General features: G+C 38.6%; 3 protein-coding genes and 2 non-coding genes across 6 annotated transcripts; all 5 read left to right on the top strand.

Moving 5' to 3' along the window:
• Positions 1-2,154: 2,154 nt before the first annotated feature.
• LOC141910132 (DDB1- and CUL4-associated factor 13-like) lies at positions 2,155-9,816 on the top strand. Its single transcript, XM_074800852.1, has 11 exons — positions 2,155-2,346; positions 2,905-3,104; positions 3,460-3,567; positions 3,978-4,070; positions 4,165-4,320; positions 5,187-5,347; positions 6,297-6,364; positions 7,039-7,135; positions 8,116-8,251; positions 8,761-8,924; positions 9,668-9,816. Exons 1-11 carry the CDS (start codon positions 2,268-2,270, stop codon positions 9,753-9,755), a joined length of 1,350 nt encoding a protein of 449 aa, XP_074656953.1. The 5' UTR covers positions 2,155-2,267; the 3' UTR covers positions 9,756-9,816.
• Positions 9,817-12,395: 2,579 nt separating this feature from the next.
• LOC141910138 (calmodulin) lies at positions 12,396-13,338 on the top strand. The gene is made up of 3 exons (XM_074800858.1): positions 12,396-12,465; positions 12,861-13,103; positions 13,310-13,338. Exons 1-3 carry the CDS (start codon positions 12,396-12,398, stop codon positions 13,336-13,338), a joined length of 342 nt encoding a protein of 113 aa, XP_074656959.1.
• Positions 13,339-16,228: 2,890 nt separating this feature from the next.
• On the top strand, positions 16,229-23,951 carry LOC141910137 (uncharacterized). Of its 2 annotated transcripts, none has more exons than XM_074800856.1 (6): positions 16,229-16,432; positions 18,751-18,781; positions 19,696-19,839; positions 20,600-20,712; positions 21,941-22,076; positions 23,307-23,951. In XM_074800856.1, exons 1-6 carry the CDS (start codon positions 16,298-16,300, stop codon positions 23,447-23,449), a joined length of 702 nt encoding a protein of 233 aa, XP_074656957.1. In that variant the 5' UTR covers positions 16,229-16,297; the 3' UTR covers positions 23,450-23,951. The 2 variants fall into 2 exon arrangements, with proteins under 2 accessions (XP_074656957.1, XP_074656958.1); XM_074800857.1 differs by lacking the exon at positions 16,229-16,432 and adding an exon at positions 17,850-17,939.
• Positions 19,014-19,085, top strand: Trnac-gca (transfer RNA cysteine (anticodon GCA)). Its single transcript has one exon. It is a non-coding gene; the product is annotated as a tRNA-Cys (tRNA).
• On the top strand, positions 22,949-23,141 carry LOC141910424 (U2 spliceosomal RNA). The gene has a single exon (XR_012619895.1). It is a non-coding gene; the product is annotated as a U2 spliceosomal RNA (small nuclear RNA).
• Positions 23,952-27,368: the final 3,417 nt, after the last annotated feature.

The raw sequence follows: 27,368 nt of genomic DNA, 5'->3' as shown, positions 1-27,368 counted from the left end.
AATTTCTCCGTCAAATCGGGACTTTCAGTGATTGTTACCGCGAGTTATCGTAGTTCCAGAGATGCCGACCAATTTCTCCGTCAAATCGGAACTTTCAGTGTTTGTTACCGTGAGTTAGCGTAGTTCCAGAGATGCCGACCAATTTCTCCATCAAAATATAGAGATATTTCACTGTTGATGAATTCTCTGTGTTAATAATCATGACTTGTCGTTTTAAGTTTATTTGTCATAAGAGCTGATTGATAGCTTCAGTATAGGTTGAATGTAAATACACATTGTACATCTATTGAAAAATAAATATGAATTGATGGTTTGATTGGCTGGTTTGTTGTTGAATCTGATTGTGGGTTATTAATTACTGATTTGCTACGACTTTGCGTTTTAAATGCATACATTTCAAGGACCTTCTCGTGTTTTTGTTGTGTTGGTTAAATAATTTTGTAAATGATAATTGAGGACGTCAAACTTTGGTTTAGAGTTTTGTTACAGTGATTAATGTGAGCACTGTGAGATTATGTACTTGTGACTTTGCGTTTGTTTTTGTAAATACATTTATTTCTTTAAAATGATTGTTTTTGTGTTGCATCTCATTCTGACGATGTTAAACTCTTAACTCAAGATACACAGTTTGCTCTTGACTTGTTTGATTATTATATTGATGAATACATTGATTTTATGGTGTTTGATTATCTGTTGAACTATTGTTTATAAATACCAATTGAACTACGAACCGCAAGTTGTTTTATCATCAGTATCACTAGTGGTCAGTGGTTCGCTACAAATTGTATGTGTTATTTTTTCTTTATATAATGGACGGTGGACTCTCTTTCTAGAATCATTTCTAGTCTTGTTACTTTTATCCTAGAGTTATTCTCCAAGCTTACACCAACTCGGACTAAACACATTGAAATATTTCATTGAAATTCTTTAATCTGCAGGTGACAATTATCACCTTGTCTTAATTGATTTGAGTTAGTCAAAGTCTATTGTGCACTTTTTCTCTGGAAGTGAATTGAATGAAATGAGACGACAGTTGAACCTCATTGAACCCTCGATTCTGTTCAAGACAAAACCTGTTTATTACGATCAGATTTCCAGCATGCCCCGGCTAATCGATCCTTATTTGGATAATACAACAATTTCACTTCGCCCATAATATTTGTATTTAACTAAGGATCCACTGTAAAATGAGGACTTCAAACCATTCTCACTGTTGTAGAGACTTTCTTTATTAAAGTTATCAGTCTGATTACTCCTAGATTATATGAATGCATGTATCAACCTGCAGCAGCTTGGCACTCTGAGGATACTCCAGTGCCCATCCATAGGGCGGACTCTCATTTAGACTTGTCGCCTTCTAAATAATCTGAAGTGAACTTCAAACACAGCTTGAACCCTCCACCTCCTCAGATAGAATGTCTGGGGTCCAGGCAACAGACCGACACCTTTCACTGCGACTCAGCTAGGAGTTATCAGACCGATCTTGTCCGATTATTCTAAGGTCTCGGAGACTTTCATGTATTTGACTATTTATGCAGCTATCAACCTGCATTTAGGACTCGACCATTAATGGAATAATAATTAATTTGTCTGTTTTCTCAAGTACATTCTGTACTACACTGAAAAATAAAAACTCCACTGATAGTTACTCTAGCTATTTCTGATCGGCCCTGATGCTAAATGGAGGATATACAGGGGTGTCCCGGGTTCGAACCCAGTAATTACTGACACTTATTCAGAGTGGTCTTGGTGCTGAATAGAGGATGTACAGGGTGTCCCGGGATCGAACACAGTAATTACTGACATTGATTCAGAGTGGTGCTGATGCTGAATAGAGGATGTACAGGGTAGTCCGGGTTAGAACCCAGTAATTACTGACACTTATTCAGAGTGGTCCTGGTGGAGGCCGGTGTCCCAAGATTTCCTTATGATTCCTTTAAGAGTAAATACAACAATGTAGTTGTTAAAAGATAACGACAGTTGTAACGGGTTGAATATTAGTTTTTTTCTGAAATTAGAATTATTAAGACACGATTTGAATTGCTGATGTCACGGGTCGCAGACGCCGGATCATCGTGGCGTTATCACCAAACTTCTTTATTCAATATAGTATATTTGTATTGAATTTGAATCCACCGTGCTGCCACCGTTTCTAAAATCCAAAATGGCTGCGCCCATGAACCTGCGAAAAAATAAGCATGGCGAAAGCAGTTAATTGATTAATTCGATGTTTTAATGAACTTAAATTGAGGAATCCAGTGAACAAAATGTCTAAATTAAAAGTGAAAATGTTAAGTAGGAACCCGGATGAATATATTCGTGAAACTAAACGAGATATATTCAAAAGTAAGTGTTACGTGATTCAATACAAATATACTATATTGAACATCTCGGTCAATTGTATTTTCGATCCACATACCACCATGGCAATCGAATAGAATTATCATATTTTATATAGAACAATAAGTCCCCTCCCTACCCTCCCTCTCTCCTCTGAATCTCCCTTCTCCCTCTCACTCAATCTCTCCTCTCCATCTCTCCTCTCTCTCTCTTTTCTCCCTCCCTTCCCCTCCTCACTCTCCCTTTCAATCTCTCTTCTCCATCTCTCCCTCCATCTCGATCTCATTCTCCATGTTGATTCTCTCCTCCCTCTCCATCTCTCCCTCTTTCGTCTCTCTCCTCTCAATCTCCCTTCCCTCTAATTCTCCCTCTCACTCAATCTCTCCTCTCCATCTCTCTCCCTCCCTTCCTCTCCCTCTCTCCTTCCTCTCGATCTCATTCTCCCTCTCTCTCTCTCTCTCTCTCTCCCTTCCTCTCCCTCTCACTCAATCTCTCCTCTCCCTCCCTCTCGATCTCATTCTCCCTCTCTCTCCCTTCCTCTATTCATATGTCTATCTATTTCAGTGCCGAGGAACTACGACCCGAATCTGCACCCGTTAGAGTTACCTCGTGAGTACACGCGAGCGCTGAACGCTACTAAACTAGAACGAGTATTCGCGAAACCGTTTCTCGGTTCTCTCGACGGTCACGGCGACGGTATCAACTGTCTGGCGAAACATCCGAAATCGCTCTCCACGCTGATGTCAGGTGCTTGCGACGGAGAGGTAACCAAAAATATTCAACAACTTTCAAATTGATATGGATTTATTTTCAAGTCGAATTTTTACAAAATTAACGAATAAGAAAATACATTAAAAATGTAATAATATCAAATGAAGTACTGCTTTGAAGCAACGGTTAGATATATATATATATAAATATATATATATATATATATATATATATATATATATATATATATATATATACAAATTAGATTCATTTTCAAAATGAACTCACTCATTCTAGTAAAGTGAATTTTAAGCTATATTTGTCGATTGCTTATTTGAATAAACGCTTCTCATATTTATTTCTAAACTGTATCCTCTAAAATGTAGAATGTGTTTCGTTTCATTTCAGATCCGATTGTGGAACCTGGCGACCCGCGAATGTGTTCGTACGATCACCGCACACGACGGATTCGTGCGTGGAATTTCCGCTCATCCGAGTGGAAAATACTTCTTCTCTGTAAGTCTTTTATTCCACATTCCACTCGTGTTATAGATCCAGTTCCACAGTTGTGAGTTAGAGTGAACTCTGAACTCAGCATCCAGTTCCACAGTTGTGTGAGTTAGAGTTAACTCTGAACTCTGAATCCAGTTCCACAGTTGTGTGAGTTAGAGTTAACTGTGAACTCAGGATCCAGTTCCACAGTTGTGTGAGTTAGAGTTAACTCTGAACTCAGGATCCAAGCCCACAGTTGTGAGTTAGAGTTAGCTCTGAACTCACGATCCAGGGTGAAAGGGTTAACTCTGAGTTAAAACTAGTCCATTTTCAATATTTCAACTCTAATTCTTATCCGTAGAACTGTAGAACTGGGCTTGGACAAATCAAGTAGTTACTGAAACCAGATTCACGATTTCTTTTCATTTCGAAAGTGCGGTGATGACCAAACTATAAAACAATGGAGTCTCGATACAGAGGAGACAAGTGCCTCAAACACAGAACCGATGAATACCATATTAGGAAAGGTAACAAACGTTTATTTTAATATCGTTGTGTGTCTTTACGTTCTCCCCGAGAGATTCAGTTTTATATCATTGTTTCTGTATATTTCTACGACAGCACGGTTTCTATGGTATCGATCACCACCAGAAAAAAGATCTGTTCGTCACGTGCGGAGAAAGCGTGGACGTCTGGGACGAAACACGGTCGCAGCCGATGAGAACGTTTAAATGGGGCGTCGACAGCGTAACTAACGCTAGATTCAATCCTATCGAGGTTCGTTGACGAGAACTAAACACAGATCATGATGTGACAAAGTTCTTTCGCGTCGGAGAATTCCTGATATTTCTCTGACCCTTGACCAGAATTTGCTCGAACCATGGAGCCAGTTGCACAGTCCAAAATTGGTCTTAAATCTTAAGACTTGTCTTGAGTGGCTAACTAAGTTGGTCTTAGACTGGTCTTAAGTCTAAGCTCGTGACTATGCAACCGGCACCTGATTTTTAGGCTGAAAATTAAAGAATCCCAGACGATATTTCTCTGACCCTTGACCAGAATTTCCCCGATCAACCAGAGCTGCCAAACTGTTACTGATTTTCAGTATTCGTAATGAGAAATACTGATTAGATTTTTTTGATGCGTATGTGAAATCTGAAAGATGTTACTGAACGTTTTGAACATTTCCTTTCATATTTCAATGAAATGTTACTGAAAAACATTCAATTTGTTACTGATAGCACTTTTGGGAGGTTGGCAGCCCTGATCTACTGGAACCCTGGCTTTTCGGTTGAAAATTAATACGATTAGAAATTGTCTCTAGAAAACATAGAAAATGAACTAATTTGAGCCCTAAAGCAGCGCTGTTGGTCAGTAGAAAAATAGCGTTTAATCAACTTGGGTAAATTTTGATTAAAAAAAGTTAGAAAGTTTAGATTTTATCCAATTAATAATTGTTTGATTTTGTGTTTTGTAGACGTATTTTCTGAGACCAAGTTGTTGCACAATTTTAACCGTGTAATCTAAGCCTGAACTTTACTTTTACTATGAGATCAAGTTAGAAACTTAAGCACGAGCTTAAACGAGCTCAGTACCGATTTAAAAGTTGCTTTTTAAAAAAACCATTATGTGTTTGTATTCTGTAGACGTATTTGCTTGGCGCTACAGCATCGGATCGTAGCGTGTTGCTGTATGATATGAGAGGCGCCACCCCGCTGCGTAAAGTCGTACTAAGTCTCCGTTCGAATACGATCGCCTGGAATCCGATGGAAGCGTTTATATTTACGGTCGCTAACGAGGATTACAAGTAAGTCAATCGTAATCAAATCTACATAGGAAGGTTTCGATTGAACCTATTCCGGTTTAGGAATCTCGATTCCTGATTACAAACTCTATACCGGTCGCTTCTATCAGGTTTACAGATTACAAACTCTCTACCGGCCGCTTCTATCAGGTTTACAGATTACAAACTCTCTACCGGCCGCTTCTATCAGGTTTACAGATCACAAACTCTCTACCGGTCGCTTCTATCAGGTTTACAGATTACAAACTCTCTACCGGCCGCTTCTATCAGGTTTACAGATTACAAACTCTCTACCGGCCGCTTCTATCGAGTTTACAGATTACAAACTCTCTACCGGCCGCTTCTATCGGGTTTACAGATTACAAACTCTCTACCGGTCGCTTCTATCAGGTTTACAGATTACAAACTCTCTACCGGCCGCTTCTATCGGGTTTACAGATTACAAACTCTCTACCGGCCGCTTCTATCGGGTTTACAGATTACAAACTCTCTACCAGCCGCTTCTATCAGGTTTACAGATTACAAACTCTCTACCGGCCGCTTCTATCAGGTTTACAGATTACAAACTCTCTACCGGCCGCTTCTATCAGGTTTACAGATTACAAACTCTCTACCGGCCGCTTCTTTCAGGTTTACAGATTACAAACTCTCTACCGGCCGCTTCTTTCAGGTTTACAGATTACAAACTCTCTACCGGCCGCTTCTATCAGGTTTACAGATTACAAACTCTCTACCAGGGCCGCTTCTATCAGGTTTACAGATTACAAACTGACCAATTGCAACCAGTCACTACTATCAGGTTCATTGTATTCCGGAATTGGTAGAGAGTATTCTCGTAGAAACGAATGCGCCAGAAGAGAATCCCAGAATCGGTATCGAGACCAATCTTACCTAATTCAAGACCCATCTAGTTTGAATTATTGACTATTACGTTATCGTTTGTTGTTTTCAGTTTATACACGTTTGACATGAGACGTTTGAATTCACCTATTTGTATTCATATGGACCACACATCAGCAGGTAACGTACTATAAGAAATCTACCGACACACTGAACCTGTTTCTGCTGCTTCAGTCATATTTAGTCATCATCGTCATAAAAGTAAAATTACTAAAATCGCCCATATATCTTAGTCCAAATTTAAATTATTTCCAATTCATTTTACGATGCATAAGTCATCATTTGGATAAGCAGTTACATTACTGAAGTCATCTCTATTTTTGAGTCTCAATTTCTATTTCTAATTCAATTTACTGTATAAGTCATCATTTGGATAAGCAGTTACATTACTGAAGTCATCTCTATTTTTGAGTCCCAATTTTGTATTTCTAATTCAATTTACTAAGTGTAAGTCATCATTTGGATAAGTCGTCACATTACTGAAGTCATCTCTATTTTTGAGTCTCAATTTATATTTCCAATTCAATTTATGGAGTGTAAGTCGTCATTTGGATGAATAAGTCGTCACATAAATGAAGTCATCTCTACTTTTTACTCATAATTTGTATTTCTAATTCAATGTATTAATTGTAATTCATCATTTGGAAAAGAGATTAGATATTTTGTCTCTATTTTAAGAGTCAAAAATTTCTATTTACTAAGTTTAAGTTTTAATTTGAAAAAGTCATGAACATAATGATCATCTTGAACAATAATGTGATTAATGTGAATGACCTATTTTTCTCTGTTGATAGTTTTAGATGTTGATTATTCTCCGACTGGTAAAGAATTTGTCAGCGGAAGTTATGATAAAACTATTCGTATATTCCCCGTAGATAAAGGTCACAGTCGGTAAGTGTTAGGACTCCAGAATCACACGGGGAAAACTCCGGGAGATCGAATCGGAGAAATTTGTCTGGATTACGATTTCCGTGATTCAGTAGCCTGGGCCCAGTTTCACGAAAAAGTTTAAGCCTAAAACGGTTTGAATTGTTGTCCTCATTGAAGAAATGAAGTAACCAATAGCAATAATTACACAAAAAATTGGAGTTAAACTGGACCCTGACCTTGTTAAAACGAACTTTGAGATAACGATTTATTGGGTTATTACAGACTTAGAGAATTTCATCTCAAATAGGACTTAAATATTATCATACTGAATATGATGATATCATACTGGATATGGTAGAACGATGACCACACTCAAACGTGGTGAACGGATAATAAGATAAAATCCCACTATTTACAGATTAAAAGAATTTAAAAACCAGAATTTATTTATTCAATCAAAAATATTTAAAAGACACAACGTTTCGATCTCACCCTAGAGATCATCGTCAGGTGTAAATCATACCTGACGATGATCTCTAGGGAGAGATCGAAACGTCGTGTCTTTTAAATATTTTAGATTTAATAATTAAATTCTGGTTTTTAAATTCTTTTAATCTGTAAATAGTGGGATTTTATCTTATTGGATATGGTAATATCACACTGGATATGATAATATCATACTGGATATAACACAGAACTATGAGTTACTTATTTTTTTGGGGCCAGTTGCACAGTCATGACTTAGGTCCAAAAGTGGTCTTAAATCTAAAGACTGGTATTAAGTTGTAGTTAGATCGGCTATAGAAATAAGTTGGTTTTAGACAGGTCTTAAGTCTAAGCCATGACTATGTAACCGGCCTCTGTTGCCCTGAAGTTCGTTGTAACAAGATTCCAAACCATTGTACGTAGAACTATCGGTTACAACTAACAGATTTTTAGGTTTTAACCAAATTTTCAGCAACTGCAGCTCCTGAATTTGATTTGATATTATTATTTTACAGTGAAGTATATCATACAAAACGCATGCAGCGCGTAATGAACGTAAAATGGTCACTAGACGATAAATACATCATGTCCGCCTCGGACGAGATGAACATTCGAGTTTGGAAAGCGCGAGCTTCGGAAAAACTCGGAATTGTAAGTTTAAAACTTGTTCATGAAACGATTTCTGCATGAACAAAAAAACGGTCTCTACGACTCATTGACGAAACGGAAAATGCTTTTAAAGCTGCTTGAAACTCCTATGATTTGAACAAAATGCCCGAAATCCCTTTTAAAAAAGTTTTTTTTAGTTTGTTGTAAATCGGTACAGTTTTACTCGGAGGAGTCTATAGCAATGGAAGAAAGGGATTCCTATTAAATTTAGAATAAGATAAAGTTTAGTGATTGATAGAAAAATATATCTGATAAATAACTGAATTGTAGATTCTTGTCAATTCTAGAATTTGACAATAGACAAAAAGGTACTTGATAATTGCTTAATTGTATGATTTTGATGATTGTTAGTTGTTAGATTTTTGGAGTCATTGGATTTTGGAGTCATTGGATTTTTTTTTCTCGAAGAACATTCGATGAAATACAAATCGACTCTTAATCAACTGATTATGAATTTATTTGTAAACTTTTTTCATCGTCTTTTAAAACAGTTGAAAATTCGCGAAAAAACGGCGTTTAACTACGGCGAAAAGTTGAAAGAGAAATTCAGTCATCATCCGCAAATAAAACGAATCAATCGACATCGTCACGTGCCGAAATCAATCTACGCCGCGCAGAAAGAACATCGTATTATCAAAGACTCCAAACGACGAAAGTACGTGAAAATTATATTATATCTGGAACCAGCTGTTTAAAGCAACTTGCTCCGGGAGTTGCTCGAAACTTGCCCGGGGAAGCCCAAACTATCACGTGACGGATAAATCAGACGCCTCCTGGTGATCCCTGGGTATACCAAGGCTTACTCGGAGAAGTCAGGGAATAGTTGGGGAATTTTCATTTTGTGAAAACAAAGCTAAAAATCATAGAAATGTAAATTTGTTAAGATTGCTAGATCAAGCGTAAAATCAAACTGTTTCTGTCTAGGGGTCATTCATTTATTATGTACGCATTAGGGGAAGGGGGAGGGGTCGGTGCAATTGCGTACTGTAATGCTTAATGTATATGAGAAAATGGCCGATTTTGCGTACAGAGGGGGAGGGGGGGTTGAAAAATTCAAATTTTATGCATACGTAATAAATGAATGATCCCCTATGTTGTGTGTTATTTGGTTGGATTCTCTAAAGCAGGTAAAGTCAGGGAAAATAATGTGCATGTTGAGCAATAGTCAGGGAAGAGGCAGTCGAAATGAAAGTGGCGACCCAGTTTTGAGTTGCTTGAAAGCATAATACTGACGTCTCTTATCAGAAAAATTTGTGTCAGGCGAATTAGTATTTCATTGATTGGAAGGGGGATGGGACGTTGACTGTAATCTGTCTCTGGGACCCCCTACGCCTATTCTGATAATTGCCGATAGAAATTGAATTAATTTTTCTTAATTTCCTTTTTCTTCTTTGCCAGAGAGCAAAACGTTCGAGCTCACAGCAAACCGGGTACAGTGCCGTTCGTATCGGCGAAAAAGAAAACCATCGTCGAAGAAAAGGAATGAGAATTGTTCTGGTCTTTCACGAATTATAAATTGTACTGTATTTTATTCACGAAAAAAAAAAATCTAGAAACAAGAATTTCGTTTTTGTTTGTCATTTATGTTTGCATTACTTGGATAGTATTTTGTATCTGGGCTCTAGTTCGTTGAATTGTCGTATGATGGCGTGTCGATTGAAAAGAAATTTTCGTCCAATCCCGCGCGTTCGATCTGGTCCAGCGCGCCTGGCGTCCACGAGCCGCAAAATTAGCATATGCAAATGAGCGTCTCGGAGTTCTAACCTCGAGTGCCAGGGTAAGTTCGGAGCGTTATAACGGACGTCACCGCTCCAGAATTGGATTGCACAAGTAACCGTGACGTCACAGTGCACCACTAAAGCGCAATGACCATTGCAATGCAGCTATGGATGGCTGCATTCACACTCAGTGAGAAGTGGGTTCGAGTCCTGCTGGCGCTGCTTACAATGTGCGGGCAACACTTCAAAGGCTGAGGTCTCGTCGTGAGGTTAAATAAACAATCCAATTATAGCGGATTCAGTCATTGGGAACCAAGATCCAACGATTTCAATTAAGATACGTTAAGAAGTCGTCAAGTAACTGATGAGTGCCTACAGTTCTAATTGAGTAAACGAAAGTCATATCACTGAAGTCATTTTGAGTCTCAATTTGTATTTCTAATTCAATTTACTAAGTGTAAGTCATCATTTGGATAAGTCGTCACATTACCGAATTCCCTCTATTTTTGAGTCCCAATTTTGTAAATCAATTTACTAATTTAAAGTCGTTGACACGACGGATGATCATCTCGACTAGGGCGATATACGTGGCGACTTGTGTACACCGCACATGCTTTTAACAACTATTCCAACTTGACAACTTCTCTGGATCGCTAGTGTTTAGTGTTAGTATTTAAATATTTTGATAAACAGTAACGAAGCATTGTGTCGTAGTAACTATAACCACTCCACGTGTTAACAACAACATTCCTCGATCACAGTGCGCGTCATTACCATACCACGTGACAAGAGTACTGCCATATACAATAAGACAGTATGTACGATCATCTGACGTCATTCTGGGCGCTGACCGAAACGGTCATTGTTAATAATGCAGCGAAAATAGCCTCGTTTTGGCCTGTATTACACGTACAGTACTGTCCAGGCTTGTTTGAATACAATACCTGCAATTAATAAGTACTGGTGGAGATTACTGTAAACAGACCTACGCCGCATAACCAAACTTACAGTCGACCAGTACGCAACTACCTAGTCGCAGTTTAATCATGGTAAGTCATCGAAAAACAAAATAGTTTTTTCTTAAATCAGCTGCTTCATTATTTGTGTTATAGGGTCATCAACTAGTTTTTTTTGCAAAAAAGTTTTTAAACCTAAACGAATCGATTTTGAAAGTTGATTTTGGTATGAAATAATCGGTTTTGGTGAAACTAGGTCCAATGTTGACCACTAAACCCGAATCCAGTGGTGACAATTCGACTTTTTCTAGGAAAATGAATTACGATTGAAGCTCGTCTTCAGATATAATGAGATTTATCGGATATAACGAATATAGAATTTCGTTCCAAATGAGGAAGATTTCGATAATTTCATACTGGATATTACGAGTTCCGATCGGTTATAACGAACGGATTTTCTGGTGCCCTTAAATTCGTAGCAACGAGGTTACACTGTACAATGTTCAACTCTAAATTATATCGAGTCAAATTTGATCTTGAAATATGACGAATGGAATTATCGATCTCATTGATTTAATTTTAAGATAATATTTCGCATCCCTTACAGACCGGTCGCACCTGCCTGGGAGCGAAACAGGGGGTTTGATTTTGAAATCGGTAATCGAAGTACTGATTTAGTTAGCCCTGGTCGGTGAAACCTACTGAAACTTGGAACTATGAAACAGTTTTCTAATCTCAACAATCCATTTTCTTATTTCACTCCCAACAGGCTGACCAACTAAACGAAGATCAAATCGCAGGTTCGTAAATAGAATAGTTTTTTTTTCATATTAGAATCTTACACGAGGCCCTACATCCTGTCATATACTGGATATCTGTACCTGACTATGATAACAGAGGTCTCACTCCAGATGTTACCAAGTCGATCCCGACAACACCGAGGATTCTTCTTTGCCGTGGAATCAATTTGAGGGGAACGTGTGAATAAATGATTTATTTACTTATAATATGTACAAGATTATAAACAATATTTCTTTGGATATAATTTCATAGATAAATAGGTACATATATAAAAAAGGACAACCCCGCGCCCTAGGGGCTGGCCCTGATAGGGGGATTGCCCTGGGAAAAAAGTATTTTATTTAAAAAAAGTGGATCTGTTATGAAGAAGTCTCCACCCAACCTTACTCCCATATCTTGGCCCTTACAACCGAACTTATACATGTAAACGTTGACAATTATACAAAACCACCATAAGATTACCATAAATTATCATAAATTATCATTATAAATTGTTATTAGTTCTGAGCTCAGTTCGTTGCAATGTAACGTAAAACTCTACTAACTTTTACCAACTTACTTGAAAATCTCCTTACAGAATTTAAAGAAGCGTTTTCCCTGTTCGATAAAGATGGCGACGGTACGATCACGACTAAAGAATTAGGAACCGTAATGAGGTCACTGGGTCAGAATCCAACAGAAGCCGAATTACAGGACATGATTAATGAGGTCGACGCAGACGGTTAGAATTTAATCATTTGGGTACAGTCACTCACCACTTGGCATGGTCCAAAGTTGGGCCACCTTCGGTTTTCTGAGTTAGTCGACTATAGTCGAAATAAACGAAACCGAATGTCCGTTAGTCGGAACTGTAGTCCGGAAATAGTTCGAAAATTAAGCGCATTCGGTTATTATAGTTCCGGCCATTAGTCGACTAGATACGAAAACCGAATTTGACCGAGTGGGCCCTGTGACTGCACCCTCACTTATCGCTGTTAACTCCGCATTTATTTGATCATTTCATTATCATTAAGTGAAAAATAAATTATATCATTTTAAATCGTTACAAAGATCCATGGGATTTTCTTTGGAAAAGAAAAGAAAAATTCTGACAACAGATTTCTTTCTCTAATCTAGGAAACGGTACAATTGATTTCCCCGAATTTTTAACGATGATGGCCCGTAAGATGAAGGACTCCGATAGCGAGGAAGAAATCCGAGAGGCTTTCAGAGTTTTTGACAAGGACGGCAACGGTTTTATCAGCGCTGCCGAATTGAGACATGTAATGACGAATCTAGGAGAAAAATTAACCGACGAAGAAGTCGATGAAATGATTCGTGAAGCCGATATTGACGGAGACGGTCAAGTTAATTATGAAGGTAAGAGCCCTCCCCGGGCCACCACTACCAGGGCCCAGTTCCACAAAAAAAGAATTAAGGCCTAAATTGATTTAAGATAAACTGAATTAATGAAGAAATTAAATCGATTTAAGAGTTAAATATTTTTGTGAAACTGGGCCCAGGATTCGAACCCATAAACCCTCCGATATGGATATGGATTGGATTTCTCTATTTCTTCATTTCAGAATTTTCGAAAATGATGATGAGCAAGTGAATCATCCGTTGAATGTTGAATATTTTTTTTATCTGATTAATTTTTCATATTTATATCTAAAATAAATTGTATTTATTTAACGGTAAAATATCCGAAGCGTTTTAGTTGTCGTCTGGCAATCTGAGTCATCGCTCCACACTCCCAAAAGTTCTAGGTCTTTTTCGCGTGTCTCGGATCTTGTGGGACCAAGAAATTCTCTTAGAGTCTGCTAAATATCGTCGGGCAGGGCACGTGACAATCCGAGGCGATCGTGACATTCAAAACATGAAGTAACAGAAATTACACCAACAATTTTAGTTTTACTTTTTCTTGAAACAATCCCAGACAATCGTGGTAAACTGAGTCCGGGGCACTGGATAATTAGCTCCGCGGTAAACAGAGTCCGGGGCACAATCCCAGGTAATCGACTCTGGGGTAAAATATGATTTGTTGAATGTGGGTGAAATCGATCCCTTACGAGTCGGTTACAAACGAGTTACTCACAAAAAATCACGAAATGCGTTTCATTGATTTGCTGTTTCTCGCTCGGCATCAGATGATCTAATTTAGCTAATTAACACAAACACAGTTCCCCCGTGATTCCGGTACCTTAATTAGCTGCTGATTACAACGTTGTGAGATGGGGAGAGGAAAGAAGAGAGAGATGAGAGAGAGGAAAGAGTAGAGAGAGTATACAGGGAATAGAGACACACCTTCGCAGAGACAGACACGCAACCCAGCAGTGCTGCTGCTGCTGTTGTTGTTGTTGCTTGTTTGTTTGCGACGATGCCAGCTCATGATCACGTGTCTGTATTATACGTATATATATAGTTCACAAACCGGAGATTTAAACAAATAAACCGTTAATATTCAAATTAACCGTTTAACAACAGACGACTCCGAGCCCCGGTTTATACGTAAGGAATTCAGGATTAGATAAATTGGTAATTCAGTATGGTGAGTATTTGATTGGATTTCTATGTGGAGTTGAATGTTTTCTGGGCCGCGATTTATCTTTCTGTCGGGATTTTTCTAGGGCCGTGGGCACAGGGTTTATACTTAATGTTTAGACGTATCTCTTAAATGAAGCCGAACATACCAAATGAGTTCTGTTGAATATTAAATCGCACTTGCGGAAGACTGACTTCACACTAGCTCCACCTAGTGGATACTCAATTGCCACAGCAGCATTAGCAGCTTTTCATTGACCCACTGATTTCACCTAGCGGATCCTCGGTTCCCCCAGTAGCATTACTGGTGAGTATGAGATATTGATTCCACACTAGCGCCACCTAGCGGATCCTCGATCGCCGCAGTTGCATCGGCAGTTATTCATTAACCGACTAATTAGCCCCACCTAGCGAAGGCTTGATTGCCACAGTAACAGATGGTAGTTCATCAATAAATACAATATATGGATCTATGCTGTTACCTATGCAACCGTAAGTGCAGGTTAACAGCTGAAGGTTAGGGCGTGTTGTACACATCATTCCGGTTCTACATCAATATTTACACTCTAGGCAAACAGATAATAAATAACATTATAAAAAAAACTTCTATGTTCATTTTGGAAAGTGATACTTGGTATTAATATGGTGAACAACCCCAGTATCGGTTCATTAACTGATTTGACCCGCAGAATACAAGTGGTTAATCGACTTGACCAGTTTTAGTTAAACGTAATTGACCGATGTGACGGGTTGACCGATTTTGCCTCTGAAAACTTTCTTTGAAAATAAATACATTAATTATTCAAAAGCGATGACGGGCAGCCTACAGCGGATATTCACTGTCATTATAGAATACACGGGTTAATCAATAAATGTATCACGTTAATAATGAAAGCCGTTAACTAAATTCAATCAGGATACGAACTGTACATATCATTATTAGTATGATTGATCGACCTTGACGTCATCGTTGCTTGGAAACGGAAATAAATGGCGAATTTACGTGAAATAGAAAGTCGTCAAAAGCGGATTATTGTCTCCGTAATTATACGCATTGCAACAGAAGTGTCTCTAATGAGGATGTATTGATGATATCGGCGTCGGCAAACTGTTGGGTTCGAATCCCGCATTTATTGCTAATAAGAACGATAGTTACTTTTCTGTTTAATCATCCATCAGGACTGGAAATAAAAAAAGTCCGAGGCGCGGTGGTTTTTCTTCCGAATTATGGTTTTACTTTTCATCTAAAATAGGAAATCTTCAACGAGATGCTAAAAAAACCTTCGATAACCGATCCTCCTTCGCCATCGCTCCTGAACTCTGGAACCATATGAACACACTGTTTTCTGAGATATCGAACCAACGTATTCTGTTTTTTCTTATCGCGTGTTGCGGTACTAATCAGTCTCCAACTGCTCCCCCTCCCGCTCCCTCCCTCCCCCGGTAAATCACAGCATGCCAGGGACACCTTCCAATCCCAATCTCCCAGGAAATTATATTATTATCACATCTTAATTGGACGCGAAATCCTGGCCGTTAATGCGCTACTATGTATAGCACCTCCAATTATCACCAGAGAGTGGACATTCTTCGCAGCAGTAGCAGCAGCAGCAGCAGCAGCAGCAGCAGCAGCAGCAGCAGCAGCAGCAGCAGCAGCAGCAGCAGCAGCAGCAGCAGCAGCAGCAGCAGCAGCAGCAGCAGCAGCAGCAGCAGCAGCAGCAGCAGCAGATACTAACACATTGTCTGATATATACCTTGTTATATATATAGGCCTATTTATTCACTGTCAGCTTCTAAAGAGGATATCATCATTGGTTGTCGAAACTTCCCGTGTCCGGTCACGTGGATCCGGTTGTTTTTGAGATTTGTATTCGAGCGTTCGAGTCTGAATCCTGTTATCAGTGACTTCACTTTGACTCTGGATCCGGTTCCACAGTTGTGCGGGTTTAATCTAATCCAGATTCACGGTTGGGTTTAATTCGAATCTGACTTTATTTAGATCGGACATAATTTGAGACTTATCGGGCGTCATGTTTAAAGGCGGTTTTAAAACACGTTCCTCGCCGAAACCAAAGCAATCGACTTTCAGCATCGACGACGTTAGAGTTAAACGACATCTTTCAGATCTAGGTGCTCGGATTACGCGCATGCGCATGCCTGTTACGGTCAGTGAAAACTAACTTAATGCATATCTTAACCCAGTTTATCAGTAGTTTTGAGTTCAATATCATTTCAGTAAACTAAAATGAAAATGGACACTTTGACATTGGATCTAATAACATCTGTTAAACCAGGGGTCGAATTTACACGTCTCGTTAGATATTACAATCTGCTAGAATTTAGGGCTCGTCTCTGTTAATCGAATTATATCATAATATCATAAGTTTCAGTTATGACTATTAATATATACAGGGCCGGTTCCTCAGTTGAGACTTAAGTCCAAAAATGGTCTTAGATTTTAAGACTGGTCTTAAGTTGTTAGATTGGTTATAGAACTAAGTTGGTCTTAGACTGGTCTTAGGTCTAAGCCATGACATAAGCAACCGAAGAAGATAGGATCAAGTCAAAAAGTCGAACAGTTAAGGAAACATTTCTGACTTCTGATTTTTAATTTTCACTGTGTGACTTTATATCGTATCTTTATATCATGAAACGACGCCGACGTGCAAACTGTAAGGCCACCGTTATCAAACTGTGACACAGCTAACAGACATGTTTATACAGTTGACTTCGTTCGAGTCAGATCTTTTGGGATTGTAAAAATCTGTCCGACGTGATATCCGAGTATTTCATAAATTATGGTATAATATGATTTATTTTCTCCACGAAAATTTTCATAATTAACGAAATATATAAAATAGTCCATTGACAATATAGAGAGGGACACCCAGCAACAGCATTGTACACCAGCTACAAGTGCTGAGGCGAGGAGCCCCAGTGTGTTATTGTATTATAAAATAGTTTTACAAAACATCTGTTATCCGAGTTGGGCGTTGGGCGGTATCTACTGTATTTTGATATGCGTATTTTATAGACAGCACATTATCAGATGAATCAATTGAAGATCACAATATCCGTGATAAAACGATATGAATAAAATCCCACGATTGATTAATTAATGATAACATGTTTATTTTAAAAACATGGGAAATATTTCGGGCGGTTCCTACCACCCTATTTCAGTCTAAAAGAATTTTTTTCAGACTGAAGTAGGGTGGTAGGTACCACCCGAAATATTTCTCATATGTTTAAAAAAAAAACCATTTTATCATTAATTAATCAATCGTGGGATTTTATTCATAACACATTATCAGAGTTGAACAGTTATCCGGGTCGACTCTGCGCATTATGATTAAAGTCAATCTAATTAAAACCTGGCGTCTGTCGGGACTTGTAGGAGTAATATAGGCTGTCCTATAGTGAGCTGTAGGTATTCATACATTGTGTGGTATATTGATCTAACGACACCTCGTAAACATAAGGACTATTACCTACTTAAATAAAGGTTCCATATATTTGTGTTTGAACCTGATTCGTCCTATTTTAAATCTTGCACCGGTTTTTCCTGATATCCCGTCGAGTTATATGTGGACTTACATCGAACGACATCTGTACATATCATCTATATATAGTGTTTAACGGATTAGGTTTTTGGATCTTACAATCGAAATGGTAGGAAAACTAGTTTTATTTTTCGAATATTTTTCCCTTATTTCGGCGCCACGCGTTAACTCAGTACTTTTGTGAAACATTTGGGAACCAATTATTTTGTTTATTTGACGCCGTAAATATTTCACAAAGTTGAAAATCAGGAAACTCAGTGGCCGCGTTTTGGGACTTTTGCAAATATTTCACTGAGTTTAGAATCGCGAAACTCGGTAGCGTGTTGGGACTGATTGGTGGAGAGGGGTGATCAAGGGGGAGGCTAGTCTAGCGTATACAATGTACATTAAAAAAATAAATTTCTTGTTTTTAATTCGGTTTCTTTATCAAAACAAGAAATTCATTTCTCCAGAATTCTCCAAAAATCATCAAATAAAAAAAGATGATTTTTCAGTCCCTCTTTCGTATTTTCATCACAATTTCTGAATTTGTCAACTTTTCAATATTGATTTTTGATCTACTCATATCGAATCGATGTTCTTCAATCTTGTAACTTGTAAATGTTTTTTGTTCATCTCGATTTTCAGTCGCAGTTGGTTTATTTTCATTTCACCCATCATTTGAATCAAATCCATTATTTTCACTCCATTTTTATTTTTTGCGCAGTCCTTCTGAGGTGTGCGAAAAAATGCTCCGGATTTTTCCGGTTTCGTTTTATTTCAAAGAAAAAACTGTTTTTTCCTTCGCCCTTCGACTTTCTGCTCTATACAACCCGTGCTCCAAGTAATATATAAAGGCCTGTTGTCAATAAAGGAGTCTAATTAACCACCCCTTTGCCTGAAAATTAAATTCTCAAAATCTTTTACTCTTTTTTTACCAGGTGGAAAAATTGACGGCCAAAGATCTGGCGGGTGAGTTCCTTGTTGATTTATAATTAAGAATGTAATCTATATCTGTGCGTTGTAATCGTGGCCCATGTAATCTCTATCTGTGTGTAATCGTGGCCCATGAAGACAAGCAAACGTGACCAGAAAACGTAATCTGTGTCTAGCATAGGAAGCGATCAGGTTTGCGGTGACGTCGACAGTGTCACAGCTGTGCTTTATTTTATAGCGTGCATTATCAGCGCAACAGCATGTGAATGGGGGTATAGCTCAGTGGTAGAGCATTCGACTGCAGATCGAGAGGTCCCTGGTTCAAGTCCGGGTGCCCCCTTCAATTTTATTTTCCTTTTTCCTGAACTCAGCATCCAGTTCCAAAGTGTTGTTGTGAGTTAAATGAATTATGTTGGTTCATTTTCAATGAGTTAACTCTGAGGAAAATCTTAACCTGCAAAATATGACACGGCTGGCTCTTAACTCGCTGTGAGTTCAATTTAACACTGTTAATGTGGCGTTGAACCTCACTCGTACTGTGAGATGGAACTCGATCTTAATTGGTCCGATGATGATAACAAATAAAAACCCACAGTCGGAAAGTTTATTTTCTAACAGGTCTCTAACATTTCTAACATACATTTTAGTTTCTTTGATGATCGGGTCTAGAAGTCCCCGAAACTGTGAGAAAATGTCTATATATCTACTGTGGGATAAAAACCCAGGTGTAACGATGACGCTGATCTCTAGTGTGAGATCGAAACGTCATGTTTTTACATTTTAGAAAATAAATTATCGATTTCAAATTATTTTAATCTGTAGATAGTGTGTTCCACCACGTTTGAGTGTGGTTATCGTACTATCTACTGTGGGTTTTTATTTGTTAACTCCGCATAGATATTAATATCAGTTTACTGTAGTCACGGTCGGTCGATCTGTTCTTATTTCAGAAATCCGTGAAAATTTCAGCCTGTTCGATAAGAATAGCGACGGTACAATCACAGCTCACGAGATCGGTACAGTGCTCAGATCTCTGAACATGCATCCCACAGAGAAAGACATCAAAAATATGATACGCGAGGTCGACAAAGACGGTTTGTATTTACTAATATAGGTGGCGCTCGGGTGGATCCAGGGGTCCCATGACGGGCGTTTGACTTCAGTAGTGGCTTCGTAGCTCAGTGAGATTAGGCGTGATGCTGTTGCATACACTTTCAGGGTTCGGGCCCTGCTGTACAAAGCTGAGTGACAAGCGGGTTCGAGTCCTGCTGGCTGCTTACAGTGCTGAGGTTCAGTCGTGAGGTTAAATGAATGATCAAATAGGGTTAGGGTTAGTCTTGGGAAACTGAGATCCAGGCGACGTAAAGCCAAACTGAAACTAAAAACAAAAGGGATCTAGTTTTCACACCCCAAAACGGCACTATTAGGTCATGAACTGCTGGTAAAGAGTAAATCATAATCAACCGCCCCTCCACCACCCACCCTCCTTCAAGCTGTTCTACGGTGATAATTTTGTCTCAGTTCAACAGCACCTCACAAAGGACACCCCCAGTCTATGATGCCATTTTCACTTATAACACGAGCTCAAACTGGGAAACCCCCCACCCCCACCCACCCCCACCCACCCCCAGGTTTTATGGTGATATTATTTCTATCACTTGTAACCTGAACGTGTCCCACATCCAAAAAGTACACTTTGAAAAGGCAATATTAAGCGTATTATGTGTTCTGCGTCGAGATCAATCGTTTGTTTGTGTCCGGGTTTAGGAGAACCAGCATAAATCCCACAGTGCATGCGTACAATCGGGTTGATTGGTGAAAAATACGTTTGTTTGTTTGGTTTTTTTTCTCCAGGAAACGGATCAATAGAGTTCCCAGAATTTCTAGAAATGATGGCAAAACAAAAACAGAATGATATGGGTTTAAACGAGGAAGATATCGTTACTGCTTTCCGCATGTTCGACAAGGTACAGTGAAGCCGGTTCCATTCATGGCTTAGATTTAAAACCAGTCTAAGCTCATGTTAGTTCTATAACCAATCTAACAACTTAAGACCAGTCTAAGCTCATTTTAGTTCTATAACCAATCTAACAATTTAAGACCAGTTTAAGCTCATTCTGGTTCTATAAGCAATCTTACAACTTGAGCCTAGTCTAAGCTCATTCTGGTTCTATAACCAATCTAACAACTTAAGACCAGTCTAAACTCATTTTAGTTCTATAACCAATCTAACAACTTAAGACCAGTCTAAGCTCAATTTAGTTCTATAACCAATCTAACAATTTAAGACCAGTTTAAGCTCATTCTGGTTCTATAACCAATCTAACAACTTAAGGCCAGTCTAAGCTCATTCTGGTTCTATAACCAATCTAACAACTTAAGACCAGTCTAAACTCATGTTAGTTCTATAACCAATCTAACAACTTAGGACCATTCTAAACTCATTCTAGTTCTATAACCAATCTAACAACTTAAGACCATTCTAAACTCATTCTAGTTCTATAACCAATCTAACAATTTAAGACCAGTCTAAGCTCGTTTTGGTTGTATAACCCATCTAACAACTTGAGACCAGTCTAAACTCATTCTAGTTCTATAACCAATCTAACCATTTAAGACCAGTTTAAGCTCATTCTGGTTCTATAACCAATCTAACAACTTAAGGCCAGTCTAAGCTCATTCTGGTTCTATAACCAATCTAACAACTTAAGACCAGTCTAAACTCATGTTAGTTCTATAACCAATCTAACAACTTAGGACCATTCTAAACTCATTCTAGTTCTATAACCAATCTAACAACTTAAGACCATTCTAAACTCATTCTAGTTCTATAACCAATCTAACAATTTAAGACCAGTCTAAGCTCGTTTTGGTTGTATAACCCATCTAACAACTTGAGACCAGTCTAAACTCATTCTAGTTCTATAACCAATCTAACCATTTAAGACCAGTTTAAGCTCATTCTGGTTCTATAACCAATATAACAACTTAAGCCTAGTCTTAGTACTTAAGAGATGTTTTGTAATTAAAGTCTCGACAATAGAACCCTGGGGCCAGTTTAAGCTGGTATCATTTCTAATCTGGGGGTTAACTCAATCGAAAATGAATTGAGTTAATATCAGTCTATAAAAATGAGTTTAGAAATTGTCTTTATCCCAGAAAACCGTAAATTCAATTGCATTGTTTTTTCTTCAGGACAACAACGGTAAAATAAGCGCGCAAGAACTGCGAGAGATAATGTCGAATTTAGGGGAAGCTTTGTCTCAGACGGAGTTGGAAGCGATGCTTCACGAAGCTGATATTAACGGTGACGGTGAAATAGACTATAAAGGTATAAAAAACAGTTGCGAATTCCTCCCTCGGCAGGGATTCGAACCTGATGACATCGTGAGACTCTGCCACGTTCCTCCCTCGGCAGGGATTCGAACCTGATGACATAGTGAGACTCTGCCAGGTTCCTCCCTCGGCAGGGATTCGAACCTGATGACATCATGAGACTCTGCCACGTTCCTCCCTCGGCAAGGATTCGAACCTGATGACATCGTGAGACTCTGTCACGTTCCTCCCTCGAAAGGGATACGGATTTATGGAGTCATCTCTATTTTCAAAATGAGAATTATTCTTAAGGTGTGGCTGCCGACAAGAGGCTACCGACACCAGAATGCTATTCCCGAAAAAAATAAGAATTCGGCCTCATAATAATTGACAATCATTGGAATAGGGGTTTTTGTGATAGAGACAGCAGCTGATCTGATGGACAGCGAGGAGAAACTAGTTACATTGTGTTACACTGTGTGCGTACACCACACATTGTAATAGCTCTCGCCTGCCGCGGCGCTCTGTGTAAAGCGCACTTTGTGATCGTTTGGCCTCAATCGATCGATTATTGTATTCATTCATAACGCATTTATGAATAGCTCGAACACAATGCAATATTTGAATAATGCCAAATTATGCATTTGTCGTTTAGAGAATTTAGACGAAAGGATTAAAAACCCAATTTTCAATACATTCGCTGATTTCGAAAGCGGTAAAAATACCTCAAATATTTCAGGGAATTTTTTGCATTTTAAGACGAATATTTTTACGAAATTAAACACCGCGGATAAAGATATTTAATGTCAGTTTTTATGCGTTAAAGTCGGCACCTAGCCCCACAGAGATCGGGTTTTCGTATATAAGAAATCGCGAAGTCTGAACGGTATCGCTTCTCGGCCTATTGGCTAAGATCAAAGTGTAGTATCTGTTCTTATCAGCTTAATATCTGATACGCTCCCCATCGGGGAGCTTCGATATTAAACTGATTTTTGGCACTAGGTGAAGAGTCAGGGGCTTGCTCCGCCTTCGCCACGAGTTGGCCTGGTATTGCAGTACCTCCAGGATCGGCTCACTCCCACTAGGGGGTTATCATGAAAGTAAAATTCGATAAGATTAATTCCGTCAACGCAGACCAGGTCTCGGACGCGCACTGCGTTAGGCGCCTTAGTTAAGAGTTGAAATTTGAGCATGAAATAAGAGGAACTTATTTTCGTTTGTATCATATTTTTCATGATATTTACAGAATTCACGAAAATAATGTGTTCTCAAATTGGACTGTCTCGACCTGTCAGTAAATCTACCCAGCAGCAAGTAACCCGTCAGACGACAGGAGCGACAGCAGCTATCACCGTGGCAACAGTCAACCAATCGAATAGTAACATTTAAATTCGAAAACTGATTCGTTGATAAAAACGATTTGAATCAAATAAACGCCACCAGGTGGCGTTGAAGTCTAAAGCTCGAGGATAGAATGGGAATACCGGATATGACGTGTATATTGGGAAATCTATGACGTCATCCAGTGGGTAATGACAGACGGATTACGGCTGTGAAGAACAGTTAACGATTAATTGAATTGTTGTTGAATTTGACTCTGAACCCAGTTGTGTGGGTTCAATATATATCTGAATCCGGTTCCATAGTTGTGTGGGTTTAATTTGACTCTGAACCCAGTTCCACAGTTGTGTGGGTTCAATCTATATCTGGACCCAGTTCCACAGTTTTGTGGGTTTAATTTGACTCTGAACCCAGTTCCACAGTTGTGTGGGTTCAATATCGCGTGAAACTGGATCCGGAATCAAATTAAACCTGCACAACTGTGGAACTGGATCCAAATTTCAATGTTACCGTCCTTGTATATAACACCGTATCACTTGTATTGTATAGAGTTCCGTGTCTTGATGTTGCAATAAAGTCAAATAACAATAAAACCTATATTGATCTTTAAAGTTTGTATATTCTATTGTAACAACGCGATTTTGGATTCCTATTCGCGAAGTATGGTCGACATCGGAAACTCCAGAACAGAGGGAAAGAGTAACGATTCAACTAGCAGCTGGAGGAATACCAATATACCAAATACCATAGAGTTCTATGCAAATACCAAATACCAAATACCAAAACACCAAAAATACCAAAACTGGAATGTCTTTATTTTTACACATAACAATTAATGTAGGTACAGTAACAACAAGAAAATTAACTTTAATAAATTATTTGACGCCTGCGAAAAAATGTAGAATTTTTGGGATAAGTTTTAAGAAATTTGGGAAATGATGAGATTTGGCGATTGGGTAGATGATACAGGTCTTCGACTGTACTGATTGGTGGTTTAATTTTTTTATTGAAAAATTGTCAATGCAACTTCATTGCCTCCATGATTGAAGAAAGAGCTCTTCTGATGTCTGCTTCATCGTGACTTTGAGCATATCGTGTGGTCCACCAGCCAGCCGGCCCGTGTCGGCGCTGTTTGGCTGTCACTCGATATCCTATCTTGAGTCTGGGTTGAAGTAGACATCGTCATTAGGCGTCAAAAAACTGCGGAGACATGAAAAATGTTGTAAAACAAAGGTGGCGAATAGGCGTGATACGACGGCGAGACAAACAACAATCAACACATAACGACGCAGAGAAAATTTCTCAGAGAGGGACAAAGATTGGGTTGAAGAACGGATAATAAGATTAAAAAAAAACCCACAGTGTACAAATCAAAAGATTTTTAAAATTTTATATGAATTTTCTATGTTTTTGGTCATAATCTCTTTCACACCTGATGATCTTACATTTGATGAGAAAAGCGTAGCTCATTGTTATTGGTTCTAACACATAAGTGATATAAACATTACCACCCTAAAATTGTATATCATCCAGGGGGCGCTGCTGTTGCTCAAAAGTTTCTTTCTCTCAAAATGCGATATACAATTTGAAATTTACTCTCGTCAGCAAATTGAACAGTGATAATTTATATACGTATGATTAAAAATTTATTATTACTATTGTTATTAACTCTTTATTAGTCATGGAGACAAATAAAGTTATCTTATCTTATCTTGCTAGAGTTAACCAGTTAGTTATCATTTATCCGGCGCCAGTTATCTTCAACCAACTTTTCAGCAACTGCAGCGCCCCCTGGAAGTTCAATTTCTTAGCTGTTTATTTACGAGTATTTAATCTTAAACTGATCCTTAAAGATGATCACATGGTCATCAGTCACGTGTTGCCATTGATCGTCTGCGATCAGATCGGTATTGTATAAACGACATTTTACTGCGTTGTGTTGTTGTCGCTTGATAGCAAACAGATCGCATCCTCGATTCACGAGGCACTTGAAGCTACAGCTGATATCAGATGTTGTTGTTGCGACCGGTTCTAGCGGTTCTATGTCGGATGATGGGAGCAATTTCGAGTCGACGCCCGCGAAATCTAAATCGGTATTGAAAAAGAATAATTTCATGAAAAGAATCTTGAAATTTTAGACACAGAAATATGCACACGTCGCTATATAACTTTGCGACAAAAAATTTGAAAAAAATATATGTAATTAATTTACACTCGTCGCTTATTGATTCGAGTTCTGAAAATGACAACTTTGCCAAAATAAAAAAGTGTTGTGTCGGGCTTGGATTGCAGTAAGCAAGCTTAATCTTCAGCAAATTGAAAAACTGGATCCAGTTCTACAGTGCTATTTCACAGCTATGATTAGAGTTAACTCTGACCTCAGGATCCAGTTCCACAGTTGAGAGTTAGAGTTAACTGTGAACTCAGGATCCAGTTCCACAGTTGTGAGTTAGAGTTAACCCTGAACTCAGGATCAAGTTCCACAGTTTTGAATTAGAGTTAACTCTGAACTCAGGATCAAGTTCCACAGTTGAGAGTTAGAGTTAACTCTGAACTCAGGATCCAGTTCCACAGTTGAGAGTTAGAGTTAACTGTGAACTCAGGATCCAGTTCCACAGTTGTGAGTTAGAGTTAACCCTGAACTCAGGATCAAGTTCCACAGTTTTGAATTAGAGTTAACTCTGAACTCAGGATCAAGTTCCACAGTTGAGAGTTAGAGTTAACTCTGAACTCAGGATCCAGTTCCACAGTTGTGTGAGTTCAAAGTTGATTCCGAGTTGAAATCAATTAATTTTCGATGAGATCGCAGTTACCATCTCATCGAAAATTAATTGATTTCAACTCGGAATCAACTTTGAACTCACAACTGTGGAACTGGATCCTGAGTACGAAGGTTGGCTTTTGAAAACCTACCCAACGATTTCGCTAGTTCACAAGTCCAGTCGATCATTTCATATTCTGACGAGTTACGGAAATTACCGGGTTTAGTGAACCTGCTGTCTGGTTGCATGCGGCACTTTCTAGCTATTGTATAGTACTCGACAGATCGACACAGAAATTCGGTGTAACTTGCGCACATTTTGATACACTGCGGTATTGTTAAATTCTCGTGCAGCGGTGTGGTGTAAGTCGAAACAACGCCTTTAATGACGTTCCATCGAAGTCGCTCCCTCGGTCCGCACCAATCTGGAAATATATGTATCCAAAAATTCATAAAGACGCTCAGGGCTGCAGTTGCTGAAAAGTTGGTTAAAGATAAATACAGTGACAATGAAGTTTTAATTGTTACTATGTCAACTATCCACTGGTTAACTCTAACCAAATTTGACTCTGAACCCAGTTCCGCAGTTGTATGGGTTTGAATCTATTTCTGAATCCAGTTCAACAGATGTGTGAATTTAATTTGTCTCTGCTGGATCCAGTTTTCTCAGTTGCATGAGTTCAATCTAATCTATTTCCAGTTCCACAGTTGTGTGGATTCAATTTAAATCTTGACTCAGTTCCACAGTTGTGTGGGTTTAATTTAACTCAAATTTTCAGCAACTGGTCCTCAGTAGACTTTACGAATTGTTGATGAATCGCATGGTTAAATCTGAAATCTTAACCCCTTCGGAATATTGTCAAAATAATGAAATTGATTTCTTTTGTCTTATTTTGAAATACGGATGATCGTCGATTTTATTCATCTGGTGATTTGATTTGAATTGAATTGATTCGATGGTTAATTGGTGCCAACACGGTGACAGAGTTTTATAGACTGGGTATCAAAGTTATCCCTAGGGGTAAATCCTTAACCTGGGACCGGTTATATAGGCTGAGTATCAAAGTTATCCCTAGGGGTAAATCCTTAACCTGGGACCGGTTATATAGGCTGAGTATCAAAGTTATCCCTAGGGGTAAATCCTCTTTCCGGGTGACAACCATCATAAGTAATAACGAGAAACCATGGTAATAACTGACAAATTTT

This window comes from Tubulanus polymorphus, chromosome 8 (assembly GCF_964204645.1).
Source record: "Tubulanus polymorphus chromosome 8, tnTubPoly1.2, whole genome shotgun sequence".
Lineage (NCBI taxonomy): Eukaryota > Metazoa > Nemertea > Palaeonemertea > Tubulaniformes > Tubulanidae > Tubulanus > Tubulanus polymorphus.
This window is presented reverse-complemented; position numbering and strand designations above follow the sequence as displayed.